This window comes from Megalobrama amblycephala, linkage group LG12 (genome assembly GCF_018812025.1).
Source record: "Megalobrama amblycephala isolate DHTTF-2021 linkage group LG12, ASM1881202v1, whole genome shotgun sequence".
NCBI classification, from domain to species: domain Eukaryota; kingdom Metazoa; phylum Chordata; class Actinopteri; order Cypriniformes; family Xenocyprididae; genus Megalobrama; species Megalobrama amblycephala.
The window spans coordinates 24091335-24116486 of NC_063055.1; the positions used below are offsets into that span (position 1 = coordinate 24091335).

At 39.6% G+C, this 25152-nt stretch overlaps 1 protein-coding gene across 2 annotated transcripts in view; it reads left to right on the forward strand.

Annotated features, from left to right (window-relative positions):
- cpne5a (copine Va) overlaps positions 1-25152 on the forward strand; it is a 102040-nt gene that overhangs the window by 65228 nt on the left and 11660 nt on the right. For both annotated transcript variants that reach the window (XM_048209818.1, XM_048209817.1), the window contains 7 exons: positions 117-158; positions 440-515; positions 3755-3808; positions 6297-6358; positions 21572-21618; positions 23338-23519; positions 24435-24562. In XM_048209818.1, the coding sequence (XP_048065775.1) occupies positions 117-158; positions 440-515; positions 3755-3808; positions 6297-6358; positions 21572-21618; positions 23338-23519; positions 24435-24562 (591 nt within the window). The remainder of the gene's footprint in view (positions 1-116; positions 159-439; positions 516-3754; positions 3809-6296; positions 6359-21571; positions 21619-23337; positions 23520-24434; positions 24563-25152) is intronic.

The window sequence follows — 25152 nt, forward strand, 5'->3', positions numbered from 1 at the left end:
AGTCTCTCAGCCCCTTTTTAATCAGAAAGCATCCATCAATTCAGCTGCCGCTCTCTTTTCAGTGTCTGACAATTCGCCACACCATGTTTCTAAATGCTCTGTTTTAAATCTTTCAGGTCAATTAAAGTGGAGGTATACGACTGGGACAGAGATGGCAGGTAGAAAAACACACATTTGTTTATTTACACTACACATTTATGTAATATGATCTCATATGTGTGCATTTGATACACCCCGCACAAAGACACATTACTGACACATGATTTTTTTCATTATGATTTTTCCTTGAGAATGTAGTGGTAACATTTCCTGCAGTATTCATGTGACCTAAAATGGCTGCACTAACAAATACTGATCTCTCCCTTGTAAATAAGTTCAATTCCATCTATTTTCATCATCACAGACAGTAAGAGTCTCTTTGTTGTTTCTTGTGCTTCAGTCATGATTTTATTGGGGAGTTCACCACCAGCTACAGAGAGCTCTCTCGCGGTCAGAGTCAGTTCAACGTGTATGAGGTGAGTTTAGTAAATCAGATACTGATACATTAATCCACAGAGGATCCATTGTGTTCAAATAAAGGAGGTGATTCTAGATTCATGAAGTGATGATGGCAGAAAAAGAAATAAAAATGTGTGTATGAGAACTTATCTTGTAGAATTGTATCAGTTTTGAACAATATAGGGGAGACTGCGCTTGGTTGGAACATCCCCTTGATACAGGGCCGTACTCAGGGTTTCATAATTATAAAGATCACAAAATAGAGTTTTCAAGGGTGGTTCAGGGAAAATTTACATTTCCCTGGTCTACATACAGTATGTGCATTTTAAGATACTTGAAGGACAAAAAATAGATAACAACAGCTTTAAAACCATGTCATTAGCATATATTATTTGTCAAGCACAGCCCGATTACAGATACTTAAACATGAAAATCAGGTTAAATGTTGCAATGAATGATCCACAATACAAACTGGATATACAGAAAGTCTAAGGTGTCCCCTGAATGTGTCTGTGAAGTTTCAGCTCAAAATACCCCATAGATTTTTTTTAATTAATTTTTTAACTGCCTATTTTGGGGCATCATTAAATATGAGCCGATTTAGGCTGCGCCCCCTTTAAATGCTCACACTCCCCGCCCACGGAGCTCACACTTGCCTTAAACAGTGCATAAACAAAGTTTACACAGCTAATGTAACCCTCAAAATGGATGTTTACATTTGATTCTGAATGAGTTTGAGGCTGTGCTCCTTGGCTAACGGCTAATGCTACACTGTTGGAGAGATTTATAAAGAATGAAGTTGTGTTTATGAATTATACAGACTGCAAGTGTTTAATAATGAAAATAGTGACGACTCTTGTCTCTGTGAATACAGTAAGAAACGATGGTAACTTTAACCACATTTAACAGTACATTAGCAACATGCTAACAAAACATTTAGAAAGACAATTTACAAATATCACTAAAAATATAATGTTATCATGAATCATGTCAATTATTATTGCTCCATCTGCCATTTTTCGCTATTGTTCTTTCTTCCTTACCTAGTCTGATGATACAGCTGTGCACATCCAGACGTTCTGCCCTTGTCTAATGCCTTTCATAATGTTGGGAACATGGGCTGGCATATGCAAATATTGGGGTGTACACCCCGACTGTTACGTAACAATGGAGTTTGAGACTCACTGTATGTCATTTACTGTACTGAACTCTTGTTATTCAACTATGCCGAGGTAAATTCAATTTTCAATTTGATGGCACCTTTAATGCTACTGATAATGGTGAAATATCAGCATTCTTCACTCAAAAAAAATGCTGGGTTAAAAACAGCCTAAGTTGGGTTGAAAAAGGACAAATCCAGCAATTGGGTTGTTTTAACCCAGCGGTTGGGTTAAATGTTTGCCCAACATGCATTTTTATTTAACCCAATTTTTGTTTAAAAATTACTATATCGCTAGCTTAAAATGAACCCAAAATAGGTTGGAATCAGACACATAATTACTAGAGGCAACAATAATAATCAAAAGGTGAACATTTATTAGTGAGCAATTTAATAAATGTTTATTGTTTAATTATTATTTAGGAAACATTAATAAGTTTTCATTTATTAAACATATTAATAAATGTTAATTTCCAAGCAATTTTTAAGCAAGCAATAGAGTAATTTTTAAACAAGAGTTGAGTTAAATAAAACTACCCAGCAGGTTGGGCAAACATTTAACCCAACCGCTGGGTTTTTTCATTTTCAAGCCAATTTGGGTTGTTTTAAACCCAGCATTTATTAGAGTGTTGGAACACTTAGACCTGAGTACATGTTAGCTCAGGTCCATTGAATAATATTAAAAGATTCAACTTTTGATTTTAATAAAGCATTAGTACATGTTGAAATGAACATCAACTAAGATTAACAAATGCTAATGTTAACAAATGGATCCTTTTTCTAAATGTTACCAAACAATAATAAAGAACATTATAATAAAGAACACGTTGATTTTCAATCAACATCTAAGGCATGGTTTAGTCCAGAATGTAAAAATGTTTAAATTAAACAAATGTTTAAAAATAAATAGCCTATTAAGTCTTTAAGTAGCCTATTACTATAAGTATTTGCTGCTGTGATGAACACCAAAGCGAATACAAAAACCTGTGGAAACCAAAAACCTCGACCAACCACAAGTGCATGACTTAAATTGAGCTAATAATGAACACAATTTAGTTTTAACTAAGAATTTAAGCTTTAGTTAGCACCCAGTTGGGTTATCTTAATGTTTGTTTCATGAGAGATATTCAGCATGCAATGAAAAGTGCACCAACCATCTCATGGCTCCCTTATTCATCCTGTGTCAAACTTTGTCTGACTGCAAATACAGCAGCAGCAGCAAATGAGTTGAGATATTTATTTTTGAGCGTTTGTGAAAGAGAGCAAGACAAAATTTATGTAGCCTATTTGAGAAAGGAAGGGGAGGAGGGGGTTGGGTGTGTATAAATGTGCGGTGTGTGTGTGTATGTATTCACCCTAGCATTAGCCCTGTGGTGGGGTGAGGGGGTGGTGAGATGTTCTACAGGAGTGTGACAGTCCCAGCGGTGTGCTGAAAGGATCTGGGGTTTCCTGGGGATTGAGTCGGACAAACAACACTAGAAGCTGCGGTGTCGGTTCAGCTAAACCCCAATCCATACAAATCACATCATCTGTGTCCTGGTTTCCAAACTGTTAGCCAAGGTTGCGTATGTAACTGACCTGAACTGGATTTGTCAAAGCATCTAAACATTTAGATCAGTTGTGTCTTAGAATGTAAGTGGAACAAAAAAAATGACTGGCGGCCTGGAAATGATCCAGTAGCTTTTACTCTCAAAATTTTCTTTCTTACTTTTGGATAAAAAGGATTAATTAGAACCGCATTCATTTTCTTATTTTCTCTCTCTCTCTCTCTCTCTCTCTCTCTCAATTCAGTTCAATTCAAATGAGCTTTATTGACTTGTACAGTATTGACAAAGCATTGGCCATTAAATGAGCAAAGAAATAATGATTATATAATACATATAATACATAAAATAAAAATCAATCAATAAATAAGTATATAAATTCATGAATTCATTTTATAAACAAGAAATAGCAAGAAAAAGATTAAGACAATGTTAAGAAACAAAAAAAAACTTTGTACTCTCTCTCGCTCTCTCTCTCTTTCTCTCTCTCACACACACACACACACTCTATCTTCCTGTAAATGATGTGTCATCTCTAAATGTTCTATTTCAGGTGGTGAATGCTAAAAAGAAACTCAAAAAGAGAAGATACATCAACTCTGGCACAGTGAGTAGTGAATTTGCTATCCCCTTCTTCTGTACAAAGGTTTTAATATGTTAAATTTACCTTAAAAATAATACTGCATAAGATAATAAGGTTTCTATTACAGTGTTTCCCAAAGGATTTTGTGAGACTGTGGGGGGGTGAACCTCAGTCTCTCTAGGACAGTCCGTGGGCATGCCCCACCGGAAGAAAATTTTGTACATTTTAAAGTTAAATTCATCAAACTGGTGCACTTTGAGAGTTCAAAATTAAGAGGTCCAACCCATGATCAGTGTGCAAATTGAACAAAAGAAAACATATTATTATTATTCCTATGACAGTTATAGTCATGCATTGTTAATCAAATGCACTGTAAAATAAATAAAAATGAATATTTCCTAGGTATATTATTTTACGTTACTCTACAGTAGGGAAATTACAGTGTTTTTTGTACTAATTTTTGCACTTGCAAGAGCTAAACCCTTGAGCTTTTAATTTGACAGAAAACTGCAGCTGTGCTTTTATTTTGGCGGAAAACACTTGATCACGATCTGATTGCGTGAACAAAGTGCACGCTTTGCTTTGTAACACGCAGTGCAAACAGACATGGGCTGCGTCCGAAATCGCATACTACATGAGTAGGTACTACATTTGAATTTGAACGTACTTCCCGACCGTTAAAACAGTACGTTCTATATAGTATGAATATGGGTAGTATGAATGGAATTCAGGCGTACTACATCCGCCATGTTAATGTTGTCACGTGTCATGCGTCGTCACAACAGCGCGAAAATTTAAAGGGCCTGCTCTACTCCGCTTTCATCAGCAATGTTTTTTATTAATGCTTACTGCTTTCATCGTTGTTTTAACGTCGATTCAATCAACAGCTCAAAGGAGGCGTCGGTCAGCTGCTCGCAGATCACGCTTTCTTCAACAGCTTGTTAAATATGTCAAAGTATAATCACCTAGCTAGGAAATTTTACCTCAGAATAAAAATACATCTGTTAATATCATGACAGAGGCTGATTTGAAGCAACGAAATTAAGTAATTTATTAAAAATGAATGCATATAAAAATACACGAGAAACAAAAGACATGAATCAATAAACAAACTTGAATACATTATATATAAATAAATGTGTAGATAGACAGAGAGGGCGAGAGAAATACACAACATAGCATAAATATTATATACAATAAATACAATGATAATAATATACATATTCTAAAAAAAACTACAAACTGTGAGCCCTATAAACTACTGCCGCCTGAATGTTGCTGTCCGTTAAGTTTTCTAATCTCATTAAACTGCTTAACAACGAACGTCTCCGTTAAATAAAACAGTGTTAACAAGCAGATGTAACGTTATCTCGACCTGTTCGTTAGCTTGATGTGCTGTCAGTAATAATGAGTAAACATCTTTTTACAGCCAACTCTTAATCTTCTCATTACATTGTTTAAACTTTCAATAAGTCAGCCGTTTACTTACATTATGTTAAACAAGTGCAATTTAATCACAGTAAACACAGTTTTTCCCTGAGGTACTTAAGGACTTGAATGAGCTGCATATCGCCGCTTTCCGCCATTTTTGAATATGAAGAATCCTCTCCTGTGGCATCACGGGATAGCGCAGCGTCCATCGAATGCCTACTACAGAATTCGGGCGGAAGCAGTAGGTCATCCGGGTACTTCTCGCCTACTGTTTTTCGAATAATATGAATTCGGACATACTACTCGCCTCGCATACTGTTTTTTGCATACTATATAGTAGGGAAGTATGCGATTTCGGACGCAGCCTTACTGTATTTATTTAACAGTAACAGTCTTTTGCAATTTGATAAGGGGATTAAGCGATTTTGTGCTTTTGATTTTAGTTCGTTTGACAGATACCATGCCAAAACAATGGCACAAAACTGCTTTTTATTAGTTTTGTTTTATATTTATATTACCTTTAATTTATTTTCATTTCAATTTCAATTTCATATTAAACTTAATTTGTTTCAGTTAGTTGCCAAGGCAGCATTTCAGTTTTTTGCACTGAATTCACTGCATTCTTACAACACTGAATATTTTTGTCCAGCTGTATTCCACAAGGACCCTGTATGTCTGGTTATTATTCAGATAAATTACTGGACAATCTGATATCCAAGTCCCTTGACTGGATAGTGCGTTCTGTTTCATACTTTGATAAGAAGAGCAGTGAGGAAGTAATATTGGAGGTCCGGGTGGATAACAGTGATTGATGATCCACAAAGACTCTCAGCATTGACTGCCATGAATTGGCTTTGAGATTGTAATCAAAACTCAAATGAATAGTCCATCACCTGTCTTCCTCCCAACATGGAAAGATTCTGGTCGCCTAATGACAATACTAATGAAAAAGACTGTGTGGCACTGACAGCTGAGAGAAGAGAGTCTTTGCATAATGCGATGATGGATTGTTTCGTGGCAGATGTGGTTTGTGTGCATATGCTTTTGTAAAACGTCTGTTCTTTGTTGCTCAATTACCCAGGTGACACTGCTTTCATTCTCGGTGGAGGCCGAACACACGTTCCTGGACTACATCAAAGCAGGGTATGGGCAAAAATACACACATTCACCCTCATGTAAGCTTATGTACTGTATTTAGCCTGTTCTAAAATGCTTCTGAAATCTCCGCATCACAACATGTAATTTTTGTAAACATTCTCGGCGGATGTAAAAGTCAAAGTCTTGCTGAGGCCACGAGGATGTTATCATTGTAATGGCGTCAAACAGCTCATCAAACAGCTTTGGTAAAGAGTTCCGGTAAACAAGACCTGAATAACCCCTTAAATGCTAAACTAGAACAACAAACACAGTTATTGTTGCAGTTACTGTAATCAGTATTCAGGGGTTGCCAGGTCCTTTTCAGTTTGCTCTGATGAAAGGCTGGCCTTCTGCTCTGATGCCAGTTTTGCAGAAAACATCTCAGGGCCGTCGACCTTATACTGTGGTCTGATCCACTGATATCTCTGGCATTAGGAAGTATGACCTGCTTCCCCTCTCTGTCTGTTATCTCTGACATAAAGGCTGCATCATAAACTGGAAAAATGCTGCATTGACAAGCAGTATCTGGAGGGGAGGAAGGCATCAGGGCATGTCTGAATCCAAGGTTTGAATAATATCATGCTTATTAAGATCTCCATCTCATTGGTTTTTAAAGGTAGCGCTGTATCCTGTCTGTTTGGTGTGGTGATGAATTGAATAAATTGGAGTTAAAAGAAATTAGTACTAAATTAGCATTAATATGGCTTCAAAATTATGTAAAAATTATGCTGCCTACTCCTTCATATAAAACAATATATTGATTTAGTTTTTGTAAGACACTTTTTGCCAAGAAACACAGTATGCGTGGAGGCGTGAATCACCACTGAATAATGGGCCATTCTCACCTGAGAAGACAAAAGAATTGGATAGTAATGAGCTGAAATGACTTGCATATTAATGAGGCATTTCAGTCAGGTAGGCTGTGAAAAAAACCTTCTGTGATGTCTCAAGCTCATCATGATATATGAAACATACAGAAAAATATTATTACAATATAAAGTAATGGTTTTATATTATACTTTAAAATATAATGTATTTCTGTGATGCAAAGAGTCTGAATATAGGCTTTTAGTTTAAAAGCATGCACATTTGGAGAAATATTGGATTCTCATATGCTTATGTAAATTTTCTATACAGAGGAGTTATATTTATTTAATATTCATTGTCATTACTATGAGCGCTGGTGTTTTCAATTCATCCTTGAAGTCGGAGGGTGCTCTCTGTGCATTTTTAGTCCACAAATTCATCTAAAAGAAGAAGAGGCTATTCCATGAATGGAGTTTCCAATTCATACTGCAGCCGGAGGGCGCTAAAGAAACAAAAACTCATCTAAAATTCATCTATAGAAGAAAAGAAAACAGGAACTAACTGCATGTCTTCTAGAGCTCGCTAACCATGACTTTTACATCCAGATAAACACTTTTCAAGACAATAAATACACGATTGAGACGATGAATGCATGTATTGCCTCTGAATTTGCGTCTGAATAGCGCTGACTCTGTGGGCGTGGCCGCATTAGCGGATAATGAGCTGAATCACGGACTTCTGACAAGGCTCTCTTTTCATACAGATTACATGAACACAGAAGGTTTGTTTTCGATTTGACTTACATGATTTAAAACCTGACATCTTAACGTTTTTTTAGACATAAGTTTAATTTTTCTGTGATTAGTATTCACTAAGTTACAGTTCATTTTCTGAGAACTATCAGATTGGACTTCGTTCAGAGGGAGAGGAGAAATCACGCATCATGTTAGTTTTCTTTATTTTACAAAAATCACAACATTGTGTTTTTACTCTGAGTGTATACAAATAAAAGAAAATATTCTATAGTTTCAATTGATATATTACTTATGTCTCTATGACAAAAAAATGACGGAGTATTTCAAGTCTGTTTTGCTGCAATTATAAAAAAAAATCTGCAAAACGCGCCGGCGCGTTTTCAGACCTCAGAGTGTTAAACTTGACATAAACTGTAAACTTGTCCCTCAAATCTAATTGGTTGATTGGAATGATTGATTATGTTGCACTTGGTGCACTTGTTGCATGTCTGGGAGGCGCGTGCACATAAAGCCGCTGCTCATAGAGCGTGTGAGTCTTGAACAGAGTTGTTTTTGCCAGCATATTGGGCTTGAATGGTCAAATACACACACTTATGTGTCAAGATACCCGTCTTTGTGTCATGTCTTAAATGAACGTAAACCGAAAGCGCATGTGAATCAGTATATTGGATCAGTGCATTCGGTCTTAAAGTGACAGCAGCCTAATAAACCTGCTGCTGCTTGTGTTTTCTATGTTAATCAAACAACAAAAGAGAAACTGCTCCTGACTGAATAATTTCTTTTAAGTTGTAATAATGTTTCACAACATTTTTGCTGTATTTTTGATCAAATAAATGCAGCCTTGGTGAGCATAAGAGAACAACTCCAAACTTTTGAATGATAGTGTATATGTTTATTTATATTAAACTAATTAATAAAATAAAATAATAAATGTTATACTGAAAAAAACACATTATATAATTATTATCAGGTGTCTCTAAGGCTTTCTTATATTTTTCTAGATCATGAGGTGAGATGTTGTTGTTTCTGTTGGAGGTATCTTCATGCAAATTTTATATACATTCATTGACTTATTAGGCAGCAGTAGTTGGTTTAAGAAAGAAAGATGTGGTTTGCAACCAGACTGTAGTGTTGAGTGAGTAACGCCTGGCTCTCTTGTTCTGGTTGATTCATTGATAAGGTTCAACAATCAACAAAGACTCTTCCTATAGTGACTTGACTTTGTTGTAGTCGTTGTAGGTTGTGTTGTAGGTGGATAGCACAATTACTAGTACTGTCTTGTGCTTTTTTACTGATCCCACACTTTTGAATGGTAGTGTATCTTAAGAATGTTTAGATATTTTTAATGGAAAACAAGACAAAAGTAGTCATTGAGATCATTTTTCATAAGGAATGAGGGGAAATAAGATTTGGAATATGAAATATTTTTCTTTGTCTCTAAGGTCAAAAATAAATGGTGGCAAAATCCCCAAAAAAAATAAATAAAAAAGAGAGCGGTTGAGTCAGAAAGAAAGTGAGTGTGTAAAGTGTCTATTATCTGTGACTATCCAAAAGACGTGGCTGACCTTTCACACTAGAGTAATCCATATCACTCTGACATCACCCTGTGTGCCACGTTCAGTTCACACCGAGTCAGATTACTCTATCCACACTCAAACTGCTTTCTGTCAGGTTTTCACCTTTGTTATTTTTTTCCATTAGACTCTGACCTTTAATATTGACGCTGAAAGCAGACCTTTGTATGGATTTCCCATTGCTACATGTTTCATTCACTTTCCTCTTTATAAAGAGGGCTATATATAACCCTTTTGGTTCTTAAATCAACATTACCTGCTTCAGAGAGTGTGATGGATTCTCTTTTTACTTTTGTGCATGAGTGAAAGAATCATGTCTTGAGCGAGGTGATAATTTAGTGCAGGTCATAAAGGTAGCTCTCAGAATTAATGCAAAATTTAAAACCCTTTCCAAGGACCTTATTAAATGTTTAATCATGTTTTTGAAAAGAAATGGACTGCTGGAAGATTTTTTTTTTCCTAGACTAATTATAAATATTAAGTCAAGACACTAGAGGTGAATAGGTTAAAACTTTCAACTAAAACATATCACCATACTTTCCCAGTTGAAAAATCATAGTTCATTAACACAGTAAAAAATGACTGTGATTTTAACAGTAAAAGACTGTAAAATTGCTATGGTGAAAAATAGTTAATTGGTTTACAGAAAGTTTCCGTACTATATACGGTAAATAAATGTAATAGATCTAACGGTACATTTAATGTAATTTTACGGTAAAATACCATTAAATTTACAGTTTTTGGAAGTGAAAAATAACGTCTTTGTATAATTTACAGTGAAAAACCGTAAATTGATATTCCCACAATTCAATGTGACACTTCACATTTGATGTATTTTCGTTGAAATACCTGTTTCCCTTTCGAAAGGGAACTCGCAAAGGGAACTCGTTTGCAAAAACGCTATGGGGAACGTCACGTGACCCAGGTGTCTGAAAGCAACTATCCAAAAACTCCAATCCCTATTGGCCAGCGACAGCCTATGACGTAACATGGCGCGACCCAGACGTATAAAAGGAGCGCCTGGAGAAACAGAAGACATCTCATCGTCTTTCGGTCCTGTTCAGCGCGTATAGACAGTGCTTGAGGGCGCTGTCTGTGTGTTTGTCTGTTGTTTACTGTGAGTGTCTCCCTATCGGGATGCTCCGTTCTAAAATGGATGATGATGACATTCGTGTTTGACGTCATCACATCCGGTGGCGAGCGCTCCTCTGGCTTGTGCATGCGAGCTGCTGTGTTTTTGGGACGCGCCTCTCGGCGGGCTGCAACTGCCTTGAGAGCGCGTTAAGAAAGGGGCCGCGCATGGACGGCTCGACGAGCGGTTCCTTTCTGTCCATTAATGCGGCGGCTTCCATGACTTTCCATTCCTTTTCTGATCTCTGCATTTGAGATCGGGAGGGTATGGAAAAACCTCTAGCCGTTCAGATTTGTATCTGAACCCAGACAGACAGGACGATGAAGAAGTGAGAGTGAGATGGGTGATCGATTGTAAACACTGTTGCGTTTTTAATCGATTCCCCAGCTACACAGGTGATTTATATCTATCATCTCCTCTTCTTCTTCCACCTCCTGTGTATATTATATATATATATATATATATATATATATATATATATATATATATATATATATATATGTATATATGTGTGTGTGTGTATATATATATATATATATATATATATTTATATATTTATATGCATGTGTATATATATAAACATATATCATGCTCAGATGCTTCTTATGGTCAGACTGATGGCTGGGCCCATAGTAATTATTTCTGTTGGCCCGCTATTTCTGTTTGATAGTAAGAGGATCTTTTAGGCTTAAAAGAACCTTAGATTCCATCCTTTCATGTAAAAAAAAAGGGAGCATTAGGAGTCTTCGGTCTTTGAGCTGCAGGACGGTCTATATTTTATATGTTTGAAATAAGGCCTTATTTTCCTGTAAAGTTTTTCTGAGCATGTAGTCAGAGAAATTAGGGGTTTTTTTGGGCAAACTGAAGTTGATAGACTTCATAGAGTATATGTTGTGCAGGCCACAAAATGGCCGCCTTTTAGCCATCTGTTTAGAGTAGCTTCTCATCTGCTGTTTTCTAGAGTAGTTTGAGTTAGTACTCGTCACTTCAGTTAATATGTATGTTTAGGTCGGCCCTAATCGGCCGCTTGACATTATTTGCTTGTGAGCTTCACTTTCTTTCTCTTATCCATGAGATTTGGAGGTGAAACCCAGGTTTCACTAGGCTTGTGGCCCTGTAAGAAGGCCCATAGCTTAGCGGCCAGGCTAGAGCTAGGTTAGGTGTGTTATTTACATATAACCCTATGTATACTATTCCTTGTCAGGCTGTATAGTTCCTAGTTCTGGCCTCCTCCCGAGGGAGTTGTTAGGCCATATGCCCATTATCCCCTTTCTATGTAGGTGCAATTGTTGAGTTTAACAGCTAGGTTGTAGACTGTTTTTTAGACTCCCTGATGCTGTTATCTCAGGTGGTAGGCCCTTATCTTTGCGTAGATAAGTTCATGCTGTGTGTATTAGGCCCCTCTTTCTAGAACTTTTTGCTATGGAAAATGTTTTTTTTCCTCTAGCTACTTGTTTTCTTTTATCAAGTTTGAGTTGATGTTGCTAATGTTTAGCATCCGTCCTCTATGGCTCAGTACAGTTTTGAGAATCTGTATGGAGAAAATTATTTTCCTCTTTGGAAATAGCATATACATCAAAGCGTTGTGTTTACTTTGAAGTTCTAGACTTTTGCCCTACATTACATGTGAGCTTATTTATGCTGCCACAGGTTAGCACCTGTTCTCATAATAGCAGGCTTTTTCATGTAGCTGCTATTGGAGACATTGGTGACCTAATATTTTCCATTTGTAGGTTTATTGGTGTTACTGAGTGCATCACCTGTTAGATTGCATACTTGTAGTTGGTGGTGTGCTGAGTCCCAGACCCTCTCACTCTCTCTGAACCAGTAGTCGACTGATGGTACATCCAAGGTTTCACCTGACCAGGGGAACAGAGGGGGTTGGTAACCGAGTACGCATTGGAAGGGTGTGAGTCCAGTGGAAGGCTGATGCAGGGACTTTTGGGCGTACTCGGCCTAACCCAGGTACTGGTTCCAAGAGTCCTGGTGGCCATGACAGAAGGTCATCTTCCTTTACGTCTGCCCGTTCGTCTGCAGATGGTATCCCGATGATAGGCTGACGGCCACACCTAGGAGTGAGAAAAAGGCCTTTCATACTCTTGAAGCGAACTGTGGTCCACGGTCTGAGAAATGTCTTCAGGGATTCCGAAGAAGCGGAAGACGTGATTGAACATCAGTTCAGCCGTTTCTAATGCAGTGGGTAGTCCTTTCAGAGGAATCAGATGACATGACTTGGAGAATCTATCTACCACCACAAATATGCAAGTACAACCGCCAGATGCTGGGAGATCGGTGATGAAGTCCACTCCTAGGTGTGACCATGGACGGTTGGGAATGGGCAGAGGAAGGAGCTTGCCTGATGGTAGATGGCACAATCCCTACACCCCTGCACGTACCTTCTGACATCAGAAGCCATGTTGGGCCACCAGAAGCGATCCATCAGCAGTGAGAGGGTTTCATTGACCTCCGGGTGGCCAGTGCTAAGTGATGTATGGACTGAATGGATGAGTGGAGTGCGCCGTGCTCTGGTGATGTATTGCAAGCCCGGTGGACATTGGTAGAGGGAATGGTCTCCTCCAACCAGGTAATGGGGCTGACAATGACTGACTCTGGGAGGATGGTCTCAGGTTCGTCAGTGTTCTCCTCTGGAGCGTGGAGTCGAGATAAGGCATCAGCCTTAACTTTTCTGGAACCGGGTCTGTAGGATATGGTGAAATTAAAATGGGTGAAAAAGAGAGCCCAGCGGGCCTGTCGAGGGTTGAGTCTCTTGGCGGACCGTAGATATAGGTTCTTGTGGTCAGTGAGAACCAGAAATGGATGTCTGGCTCCCTCCACCTAATGCCTCCACTCCTCGAGGGCCAGCTTAACAGCAAGGAGTTCTTGGTTGCCAATGTCGTAATTCACCTCCGCCGGGTTGAGCTTGCGGGAGAAGGCGGCGCAATCCCCTGCTGCTGCGAGAGTACCACTCCTACTCCTGTGGTGGAGGCATCCACCTCCACGATGAAGGGCTTGTCTGGGTCGGGATGAACCAGGAGAGGAGCGGTGGTGAAGGCTTCTTTGAGGGTGTTAAAAGCTACTTCTGCTGCCGGGGTCTAGGACAGAGACTTGGGCTTGTTCTTAAGCAGGTTGGTGAGAGGGTTGGAGATGGAGCTGTAATTCTGGATAAACTGTCTATAGAAGTTGGCAAAGCCGAGGAAACGTTGAAGTTCCTTTACTGTGGTGGGAGAGGGCCAGTCTCTGATGGCGGCCACCTTCCCCTCGTCCATCCGGATGCCACTGTGGTCGATGTTATATCCAAGGAACTGCACTGAAGACTGATGGAAGGAGCATTTTTCGGCTTTGAGGAATAGCTGGAACTCTCTCAGGTGCTTCAGGACCTCCGCAACGTGGTGGCGATGTTCGGCCAGGCTCCGGGAGTAGATTAAGATGTCATCGATATACACCAAGACGAACTTGTGGAGAAACTTCCAGAGCACCTCATGTATGAAATCCTGGAATACGGAGGGGGCATTGACCAATCCATAGGGCATGACCATGTATTCATAGTGTCCGGTGGCTATGACAAAGGCGGTCTTCCACTCGTCCCCCTCACGTATCCGGATGAGGTTATACGCGCTGCGGAGGTCCAACTTGGTAAACACAGTGGCACCACGGAGATGTTCCAGGGCTGCTGGGATGAGAGGAAGGGGGTACCTGAACAATACAAGGCCACAAGCCTCCGTCCTTTTTGGCAACAAAGAAGAAGCTGGAAGCAGCAGGGGATGTTGATGGACGGATGTAGCCTTGAGCCAGAGCCTCCTCAATGTACTCCTCCGTGGCCTTCTACTCCGGGATAGACAGGGGGTAGATCCTTCCCCTGAGCACTGACTCACCCAGAAGCAGATCGATGGCGCAGTCCCATGGCCGGTGGGGAGGCAGCTTGGATGCTCTCTCTCTAACGGACTCTCAATGGTAGTGGCACAGACAGGAATAGACGTGGAGCTTAGAGACTTTGGAATGGGAAATTCAGAGAAAGCGTTTTTGAAACAGGTGTCGCCCCACTTCAGGACTTCGCCGGTTCTCCAGGAGAGGATGGGGTCATGCTGCTCCAACCACGGACGCCCTAGAATCACGTCAGAGGTGGATTCCTCCAGAACCAGCAATGAGATCCTTTCCACGTGAAGAACTCCGATTTGAAGTAGTAGTGGGCTGACACTCCGACTGACTTGACGTTTGCTCACAGGTTTTCCAGTTATCGAGTGGACTTGGAAGGCAGCAGGCGTGGCCGTGGTCTTGAGGTTGAGCTGACAGCAAAGGGCGCCGGATATGAAATTGCCTGCTGACCCAGAGTCGAGAAGTGCGGTAACTGGAATAGAAACATCAGCAGCAGTAAGCTTCACAATAGTGGCGAGTGGCTTCATCTTATGGAAAGAAGGGAAGATGGCACTCAACATGGGACGAGGAGGACGAATGGGGCATGCGTAGATTACATGCCCAGGAGAAGTGTCAGACGAATAGAATCAGTTAGCATGGGTTCATGGGCTGGTTCTGGAGGGCTGACGGATTCTGGTCGGCAGAGGATGGTGTTGTGAAGTGGCTGGCCCTGGTGCTCTTCGAGACACGACTGCATACGAGTGACGAAGCGGACTGATAGCTGGATGAAGCGTTCTAAGCCGATGGAATCCTCGTATGCAGCGAGATGCAGCTGCACTTGAGGGTTCAGTCCTTGACGATATGTCGTTAGGAGCGCTTGTTCATTCCATCCGCTCTTGGCAGCGAGAGCTCTGAATTGCAGAGCATAATCATTAACAGACATATTTCCTTGCTTTAAATTGTAAAGTTTCTCACCAATGGCGGAGTCCCAGGAGGGTTTACCAAATACTTCCTTGAAGTGACTGACAAAACCGGAGTATGTGCGGATAGCTGGATGGTTTTGGGACCAGATGGAATCAGCCCACTGAAGAGCTTTGCCGCTCAGCTGTGAGATGATGAAGGATACCTTGGATTGTTCGGTGGGGAACATGTGCGGTTGCATCTCCAGGACCAGCAAGCATTGGAAGAGAAATCCGTTGCATTCCTCCACCGAACCAGAGTAGGGCGCCGGTTTGGCCATGGGACTGGCGTACAACAGTGGAGATGGAGTGACGGCGGTGTTTATGGAAGTGATTGCTGGAGGTGCTGGTGTGGGAGCCAGTTGTGCGGTGAGTGTTTGATGCAAGGCGTCCACCAGGTCTTGAAATGGATCCGGATGGCTCATACTTGTGTCAGACGGTGTTGGTCCGGTCTTCTGTTACAATACAGATCGCTCGGAGACAGAAGATCACAGTTATTGGTAGTTTATTGACACAAGTAGAGAATACGTCGAACACAGGTTAGTAATAAGTGCAATGAGTGAAGTTGGAATGAGGTAGAAGATGATACTGTCCTTTCTGTTGAAGTTGGTGGTTGAAGCAATGAGAAGCTGAAGACTGGAGACACTCACGCGCAGGTAACACACGAGGAGACGTGGGATCGCTGGATACAGGTAAGTAGCACGGGAGTCCTTGAGGTAAGCATACAGGATGTATCTAGTTGCGAACGAGACCGGACAATGTGACTGAGTGTGTGAGTGTCTTTAATACTGGTGCTGATGAGTGAGGCAATGAGGTGCAGGTGTGAGTGATCAGTACTCCGGAGATTGGGTGCGCTGTGATTGGAGGGTGTTGGAGCCTGGCGTGTCTGTGACAAATATGTTATCAACAAAAGCCATCAAGTATTTAATATGATATTCTAAAATCGATCTATCTTACTGCAGTGTGCAACAGTGTCTCACAGCAGCCGTTGAGCGAACACACAGAGTAACGTTATAACATCATTTTCAACACACTCAAATGTATCTAATAACAGAGCATTGTTACCTCATACTCATGACCGGAAAAGCAGAAGCAGCGCCGGTGACTGTGTCATAATAAAAGTTCCACTGCTCGCAATCACTCCAGCGACCTCGTTCAGCTCCCACAACACTCGGTCCTGCTCTGCTTTATACTACAGTAACATTAACAATCGCATCCATGAACATGATTTGTTCCCGACTCCAATCCCTATTCTTTTGCACCGTCCATTGAGGTGGAGACCACATGTCCCAAGATTCCACTCTCAAACTTGGCGTCATCAAGCTACGCCTTTGTTTTGAATAGGCTTCTAGCGACCTCTAGCGGACAAAATTATTACATATTGGACCTTTAAATTAATGTTTATTGCTTTTTCAAAATTTCATGTGTGTTACCATGATGGTGTTTAGTGTTTGTGTGAATGACACTGTGAACCTTCCATATTTATCCCGCCACATTCGTCCTTCTCAGCTTGTGGAAAAGCTTAATTAATTTGATTAATCATGTGACTCTCATCACCACTGTGATTGGTGGTTGTCAGTGTATTACAAAAGTACAAAACAGATATTAGCACTTCAATAGGTTGGTTAACAACATTAACATTATATCAGTTAATTAAATAAATTTTTTACCGTAAATTTAACAGAATTTTTTTTTTTTTTCTGAAATGCTATGTTTAAATATGCAAATGATGCATACCTAATAATATGCACTAATTTGCATACATTTGCAAAACAGAAATCTGATTGGATAAAGCCAGGTTCAAAATTCTTGTTTCATTTAGTTGACATTAGATTTAAAGGTTTTTACAGAGGGGATTTTGGATATCTGTTTTTATCACTCCATAGATCAGAAAATACTGTCAGCTGCCAGAAAGAAAGGGGCTTTTATGATGCTTTTATTGCTTATTTTGTTTAGTGAATCTGAGTGAAGTGCTTTTTATAGGTGATTATGTGTTTAGAGGTCTCTTGAACTCATCAGATTCCACTTCATCCTGGTCCAGAGTGAGACATTGTGTCAAATGTCATTAAAGAACTCACGAGGGAAATACAGCCTTAAAGACACAACAAAATATTCATAACATACAGCGAGGAATTACAAAACTGCCGCATTGCAGATATGTGTGTTCTTGGATCAAATTGCACATTTGTGCATTAACAAGATATGTTCAGATATCTTGTATGTGTGTGTATACACACACAAGATATACTGTATATAATTGTAGGTCTTTTTTGTATTTATTGGATTGAAAGTGTCAATTCATCATGAATGTAAAATACATCTCTCTGTCTCTCTGTCATCTCTCTCTGTTGCTAATATGACAGGCACAATCCCATCATTTTATATCATTCTTTTCTTGCTGTTTTTTTTTTTCTTCACTCCTATAGATGACATTCAAAATTCTACCATTAAGATAAATGTTCTTCATATAAAAGCTCTGGTTCAAAAGCTCTCCAAGGTTTCTCCACCAAAGGAGCTGTTTGGGTTCCCGGTATAATGCAGATTAATGCACCAGCCCAGGCTTTGTGCCTGAAGACATCAGTGATAATAATAAAAAAAAAAAACTTGAGATGGACGAAAAAAAAAGAAATGAAGATAAAGGAGCATAAACAGAGCTTGTTAATCACCATTGTGCTGCTCCCCCGCCTTCCTGTTTATGTTGTGCTGAGTTAAATAATAAAAAAAAGACAAGGGCTGATAAAAAGTAAGCAGATTTTGGTGCTTACCCAAGGTCTTTGCATAAGCACAATACCCTAGCGTTGCCTATGAATGTGATTTGGCCAAAATCACTCATTAACAGATGTGTGGTCATGCTTACAGATGTAAAGTGAATGTTTAAAATATATAATTACTCTCTGATGACCCATCACTGATGAATCAGCTCTTAGGAAAACATCTCACTGCAGGGATTGTGTATGAATGACAGCTATAGCCGCTGCTTGCTGACAAGAGGCTTCATTTAAATGTTTTCCAACATTTCGTTTTTGTGTTTTACACGCTTGCATCAGAGAATGATTTCTTTGTATGTGTGGAAATGATTCATAAATATTCACTGACCTCATACTCCATGTTTCCCAACATTATATTCACGTCCAGAGCTCATTTCTCATTTGCACAGAGAGCGCAGCAGACTCATGAAGAGTTCATGCTAAAAGAGGAATTCCATTGAGATTCAGATATTAGATGTCATTATAATATTTTTCGGTGCTTCAAAGGTTGTCTGTGCAAGTGTTATACTCCCATCAGCAGCAGAAAAAGTTGTTTGCTACCATATAATCATTTCTGTTGTGCAGGTGTTCAGATTTGCCATTTGTTTTCTGTGGGCTCAGTGCTCTCTGTTAGTTTATAGAAGGAAAAATGATCTAATGCGAGATAAACAAATGCAAACTAAACAAAAAAAAAATGCAAGTATTAGAATTTGTTCTGTAAAAGATTTTACTTTTTATTTGTATAGCACTTTTCACAATATATATTGTATCACACAGCTTTACATAGAATCTTTATGAGTGAGACCTATGTATGTACAGTGGGTACGGAAAGTATTCAGACCCCCTTAAATTTTTCACTCTTTGTTATATTGCAGTCATTTGCTAAAATCATTTAAGTTCATTTTTTTCTCCCTCATTAATGTACACACAGCACCCCATATTGACAGAAAAACACAGAATTGTTGACATTTTTGCAGATTTATTAAAAAAAGAAAAACTGAAATATCACATGGTCCTAAGTATTCAGACCCTTTGCTCAGTATTTAGTAGAAGCTCCCTTTTGATCTAATACAGCCATGAGTCTTTGGGAAAGATGCAACAAGTTTTTCACACCTGGATTTGGGGATCCTCTGCCATTCCTCCTTGCAGATCCTCTTCAGTTCTGTCAGGTTGGATGGTAAATGTTGGTGGACAGCCATTTTTAGGTCTCTCCAGAGATGCTCAATTGGGTTTAAGTCAGGGCTCTGGCTGGGCCATTCAAGAACAGTCACGGAGTTGTTGTGAAGCCACTCCTTCGTTATTTTAGCTGTGTGCTTAGGGTCATTGTCTTGTTGGAAGGTAAACCTTTGGCCCAGTCTGAGGTCCTGAGCGCTCTGGAGAAGGTTTTCGTCCAGGATATCACTGTACTTGGCCGCATTCATCTTTCCCTCGATTGCAACCAGTCGTCCTGTTCCTGCAGCTGAAAAACACCCCCACAGCATGATGCTGCCACCACCATGCTTCACTGTTGGGACTGTATTGGACAGGTGATGAGCAGTGCCTGGTTTTCTCCACACATACTGCTTAGAATTAAGGCCAAAAAGTTCTATCTTGGTCTCATCAGACCAGAGAATCTTATTTCTCACCATTTTGGCTTTCATGTGTCTTGCACTGAGGAGAGGCTTCCGTCGGGCCACTCTGCCATAAAGCCCCGACTGGTGGAGGGCTGCAGTGATGGTTGACTTTCTACAACTTTCTCCCATCTCCCGACTGCATCTCTGGAGCTCAGCCACAGTGATCTTTGGGTTCTTCTTTACCTCTCTCACCAAGGCTCTTCTCCCCCGATAGCTCAGTTTGGCCAGACGGCTAGCTCTAGGAAGAGTTCTGGTCGTCCCAAACCTCTTCCATTTAAGGATTATGGAGGCCACTGTGCTCTTAGGAACCTTAAGTGCAGCAGAATTTTTTTTGTAACCTTGGCCAGATCTGTGGCTTGCCACAATTCTGTCTCTGAGCTCTTCAGGCAGTTCCTTTGACCTCATGATTCTCATTTGCTCTGACATGCACTGTGAGCTGTAAGGTTTTATATAGACAGGTGTGTGGCTTTCCTAATCAAGTCCAATCAGTATAATCAAACACAGCTGGACTCAAATGAAGGTGTAGAACCATCTCAAGGATGATTAGAAGAAATGGACAGCACCTGAGTTAAATATATGAGTGTCACAGCAAAGGGTCTGAATACTTAGGACCATGTGATATTTCAGTTTCTTTTTTAATAAATCTGCAAAAATGTCAACAATTCTGTGTTTTTCTGTCAATATGGGGTGCTGTGTGTACATTAATGAGGGAAAAAAATTACTTAAACCTAAATGATTTTAGCAAATGGCTGCAATATAACAAAGAGTGAAAAATTTAAGGGGGTCTGAATACTTTCCGTACCCACTGTATGTATGTTAATTTATGCTTATTTATTTAAATTTTTGTATTTATTTTATTTTATTTTATTTTAATGGCTTTCATGCCATTTTGTCTGTATGATTTATAACAGTGAAAAACTGACTGGAAAATTCAGTTAGAACAGGACGGGGACATTTTTATGTTGGGAACAGCACTACCCTATGTCCAACCAAAATGTATCTTAAGCCTGGAATAAACTAATACTCTGAAACTGAAAAATTAAAACAAATAATAATATTTAAAATAAATATATATTTCAATTCAAATTTTCACCCAGTTTTGTAATTGGAGCAACAGTGAAACTGGTCTCAGAACAGCAGTCGACAAGCTTTCCACATACAAAACTGCCAAAAAATCAGGGATTCTTTCACAACTCTGTTTCTGTACTGAAATCAGTGGGAACTCCAGCTTAGTCCTGAATTACAAATGCTTGTCCTGCAGAGAGACTGGCGGCTAGAGGACAATGCAGATTTCAATACAGAAAGAGTTATGAGAGAATCCGTGATTTTTGGCAGTTTTGTATGTGGAAAGCTGTTCTGAGACCATTTTCACTGTTGCTCTAATTAAAAAAAATGAGGAAAAAGAAGTGGGATTACACAGATGTTGGATCTGCCCACCAGGCAGAGATGATTGTGAGGAATGTCTGGCTGGTGAGCGGGAGGTTGGCTGTCTGCCTGTCAGGTGAGAGAGACGGCACAATGCAGGGCTGGAGATGGTAATTGCACCAACCCCTCGAACAGCAGGAGTGGAAACATTGGAGTGTTTTGAAGCTGGAAATGTTATCTGTGCCACGGTTTGGGGGGAATCAGGATCCATCACCTTTGTTGAGCTTCACCGTCAGGTTCTCACATCTGAAATGTGTGAAAATGTTGGCTCAGATTTAAATGCTTTCATTTGATATTCTTACCGTCTTGCTTTCTCTCTCTCTCTCTCTCTCTCTCTCTCTCGCTCTCTCTCTAGCACTCAGATCCATTTCACAGTGGCCATTGATTTCACTGCCTCCAATGGTAAGAATTTTTTCAGTGTTGATTGTTTCCTGTTTTGAGTTTGTTCTCCATGCTGTTGGCTAACATATCTGAATCAGATTTTACCATAAAGGGTTAGTTCACCCAAAAATGAAAATAATGACATTAATTACTCACCCTCATGTCATTAAACACCCATAAGGCCTCCGTTCATCTTCGGAACACAAATTAAAGGGTTAGTTCACCCAAAAATGAAAATTCTGTCATTTATTACTCACCCTCATGTCGTTCAACACCCGTAAGACCTTCATTAATCTTCGGAACACAAATTAAGATATTTTAGTTGAAATCCGATGGCTCTGTGAGGCCTTCATAGGGAGAAATGACATTTCCTCTCTCAAGATCCATTAATGTACTAAAAACATATTTAAATCGGTTCATGTGAGTACAGTGGTTCAATATTAATATTATAAAGCGATGAGAATATTTTGGAGTGCCAAAAATCAAAATAACAACTTATTTAGTGATGGCCGATTTCAAAACATTGCTTCATTAAGCTTCAGAGTGTTATGAATCTTTTGTGACCTGATGTCACCTGTTAGAGTTTGGGTTCCTTGCCGCTGTCGCCTTTGGCTTGCTTAGTTGGGGACACTTGACATTTGACTTGACATTTGATATTCAACAGTATTCTTGACATTTATTCAACAGTGCTTTGATCTGCCTGCATTGACAATATTCTTGAAGAGCTGCTGTGCAGCAAAAACTATGTACCAGTTATCAATGTAAAGCTGCTTTGATACAATCTGCATTGTAAAAAGCGCTATGTAAATAAAGGTGACTTGACTTGACTTGACTTGTGTTGCGGATCGCGTGTCAAACTGCCAAACTGCTGAAATCACGTGACTTTGGCGCTCTGAACAGCAGATTTGATACACTGATTCATTTGTGCTCCGAATCTTCCTGAAGCAGTGTTTGAAATCGGCCATCACTAAATAAGTCGTTATTTTGCTTTTTTTGGTGCACCAAAAATATTCTCGTTGCTTTATAATATTAATATTGAGCCACTGTACTCACGTGAACCGATTTAAATATGTTTTTAGTACATTAATGGATCTTGAGAGAGGAAGTGTCATTGCTCCCTATGCAGGCCGCACAGAGCCATCGGATTTCAACAAAAATATCTTAATTTGTGTTCCGAAGATTAACGAAAGTCTTACGGGTGTAAAACGGCATGAGGGTGAGTAATAAATGACAGATTTTTAAATTTTTGGGTGAACCAACCCTTTAAGATATTTTTGATGAAATCCGATAGCTCAGTGAGACCAAAGTTAAGTGATTTCATAAGTTTGGCATTTTGACACGCGATCCGAATCACTGATTCGAAACAAAAGATGCGAAGCAGTGTTTTGAAATCGGCCATCACTAGATATCGTTGAAAAGTCTTTTCGTTTTTTGGCGCACAAAAAGTATTCTCGTCACTTTTTAAAATTAAGGTTGAATCACTGTAGTCACATGAACTGTTTAATATGTTTTGAGTACCTTTCTGGATCTTGATAAGTTCAGTGGCAATGCTGTCTATAGAGGCTGAGCCTCACTGAGCCATTGGATTTCATCAAAAATATCTTAATTTGTGTTCTGAAGATGAACAAAGGTCTTACGGGTGTAGAAAGACATGAGGGTGAGTAATAAATGACATTATTTTCATTTTTGGGTGAACTAACCCTTTAATTTATGATCCATCTCTCTCTCTTTAAACTCTAGGGAACCCTTCACAGTCTACCTCCCTACACTACATGAACCCCTATCAGATGAACGCGTATGCCATGGCATTGAAGGCCGTGGGAGAGATCATTCAGGACTATGACAGCGATAAGATGTTTCCTGCATTGGGCTTTGGAGCCAAACTTCCTCCTGATGGCCGGGTTTCCCATGAATTTCCCCTGGTACCTGTTCCTAGATATGATAGATTATGTGGATTTCACAGCTAGCTGGCAAATATCCAGAGTCATTTCTGCTTGAGTCCTAAATACGTGCCGTGTATACACTCAGTTTGTGAAATTTTATGTGTGAGGTAGTGTATGGTTGTTTTTTGGTTGAAGTATTTATTTAGTTGTTTGCACATATGTTGATGATATTGTAATTAGTAATGCTCGGTTACATCTATGTGTAATGCATAAATAAGGCTCTCTTGACACTCCTGCTCATTAACGTTACCCAAGCATTCATGAAGTGCGTATGCCAAACCCTCATCTCGTCGAGCATTTTGAGTCTCTTAATTAGTTTTTGCTCACTCTTTCTCTTTTTTTCCCTTCATCAGCTACTACTCCTTCCCCTCTCTCTTTCCATGTGCTGGAACTTAGGATCATGACTATTCATTTTCATTCTTACTGCTTCACTCCTTGATTCTTCGAATATCACTGTCCTTAGAGCATGAATAATTATCTCATGATGAATCATAAAATACTGAACAGATTCTGAGATCCCTTAGGGTGATACACTAGAGAAAGTTTTGATGGTGCGTTTGATGAATATGAATGAGTAAAATGGGTTGTGAGGATGCAGAAAGAACCGTGAAAGAACCAGTTTTTGGTTGAATGACACTTTTGCAAAAACCTTGCGGTTTCCCTTTATGTCCTTGAGATGAACCATCACCATTGAAATCAATGGATTCGCAGTTGAAATCACTGTGTGTAGACGCCCTATTAAACATCAAGTACTTTATACTGTAGAGTTTTATATTCAAATGAATAACTGCAAATATTTTGAGAAATGTGAGTGTTATGATAAATCTAATCTGCTGATTTGACCTTGACAGTAGAGACATAGTTATTGATTGATCTCTGATGCTCTCTTTGAAGAATGGTAATGTAGATAACCCATACTGCAACGGGATGGAGGGCATCCTTGAGGCTTACCACCAGAGCCTGAAGACTGTCCAGCTGTACGGCCCTACCAATTTTGCTCCTGTTATCAACCATGTAGCGAGGTAAGAAAAATGCAACGCTCAAATGAGCGTGCTGGAACAGTCGAAAACTCATCCTGCGTAAATCAGTAGAAAAACACAGTAGTGAAACAGATTTCTGGATTGAAATAAATAGAAAATGGTTGTATTAATCAAAGTCTTTTCTCAAGCGAGCAAAACATTTATTGTGACAGACTCAAATCAATTAGGACCCCTTCAAACAAACCAAATCTTCACAGACAGAAATGACGACATTTATATCAGAACAACAGGACCCCATATAACGTAACTGATTTTCAGGCTGTCCCAGGTACTGATGTATGAAAGCTAGTTTTCGCCTTAGAGTAAAAAAATAAAAAATAACTGTGAGATAAAGATTAAAGGTGCCCTCGAATGAAAAATTGAATTTATCTTGGCATAGTTGAATAACAAGAGTTCAGTACATGGAAAAGACATACATTGAGTTTCAAACCCCATTGCTTCCTCTTTCTTATGTAAATCTCATTTGTTTAAAAGACTTCCGGAAAACACGCGGATCTCAACATAACACGACTGTTACGTAACAGTCGGGATCATTAATATGTACGCCCCCAATATTTGCATATGCCAGCCCA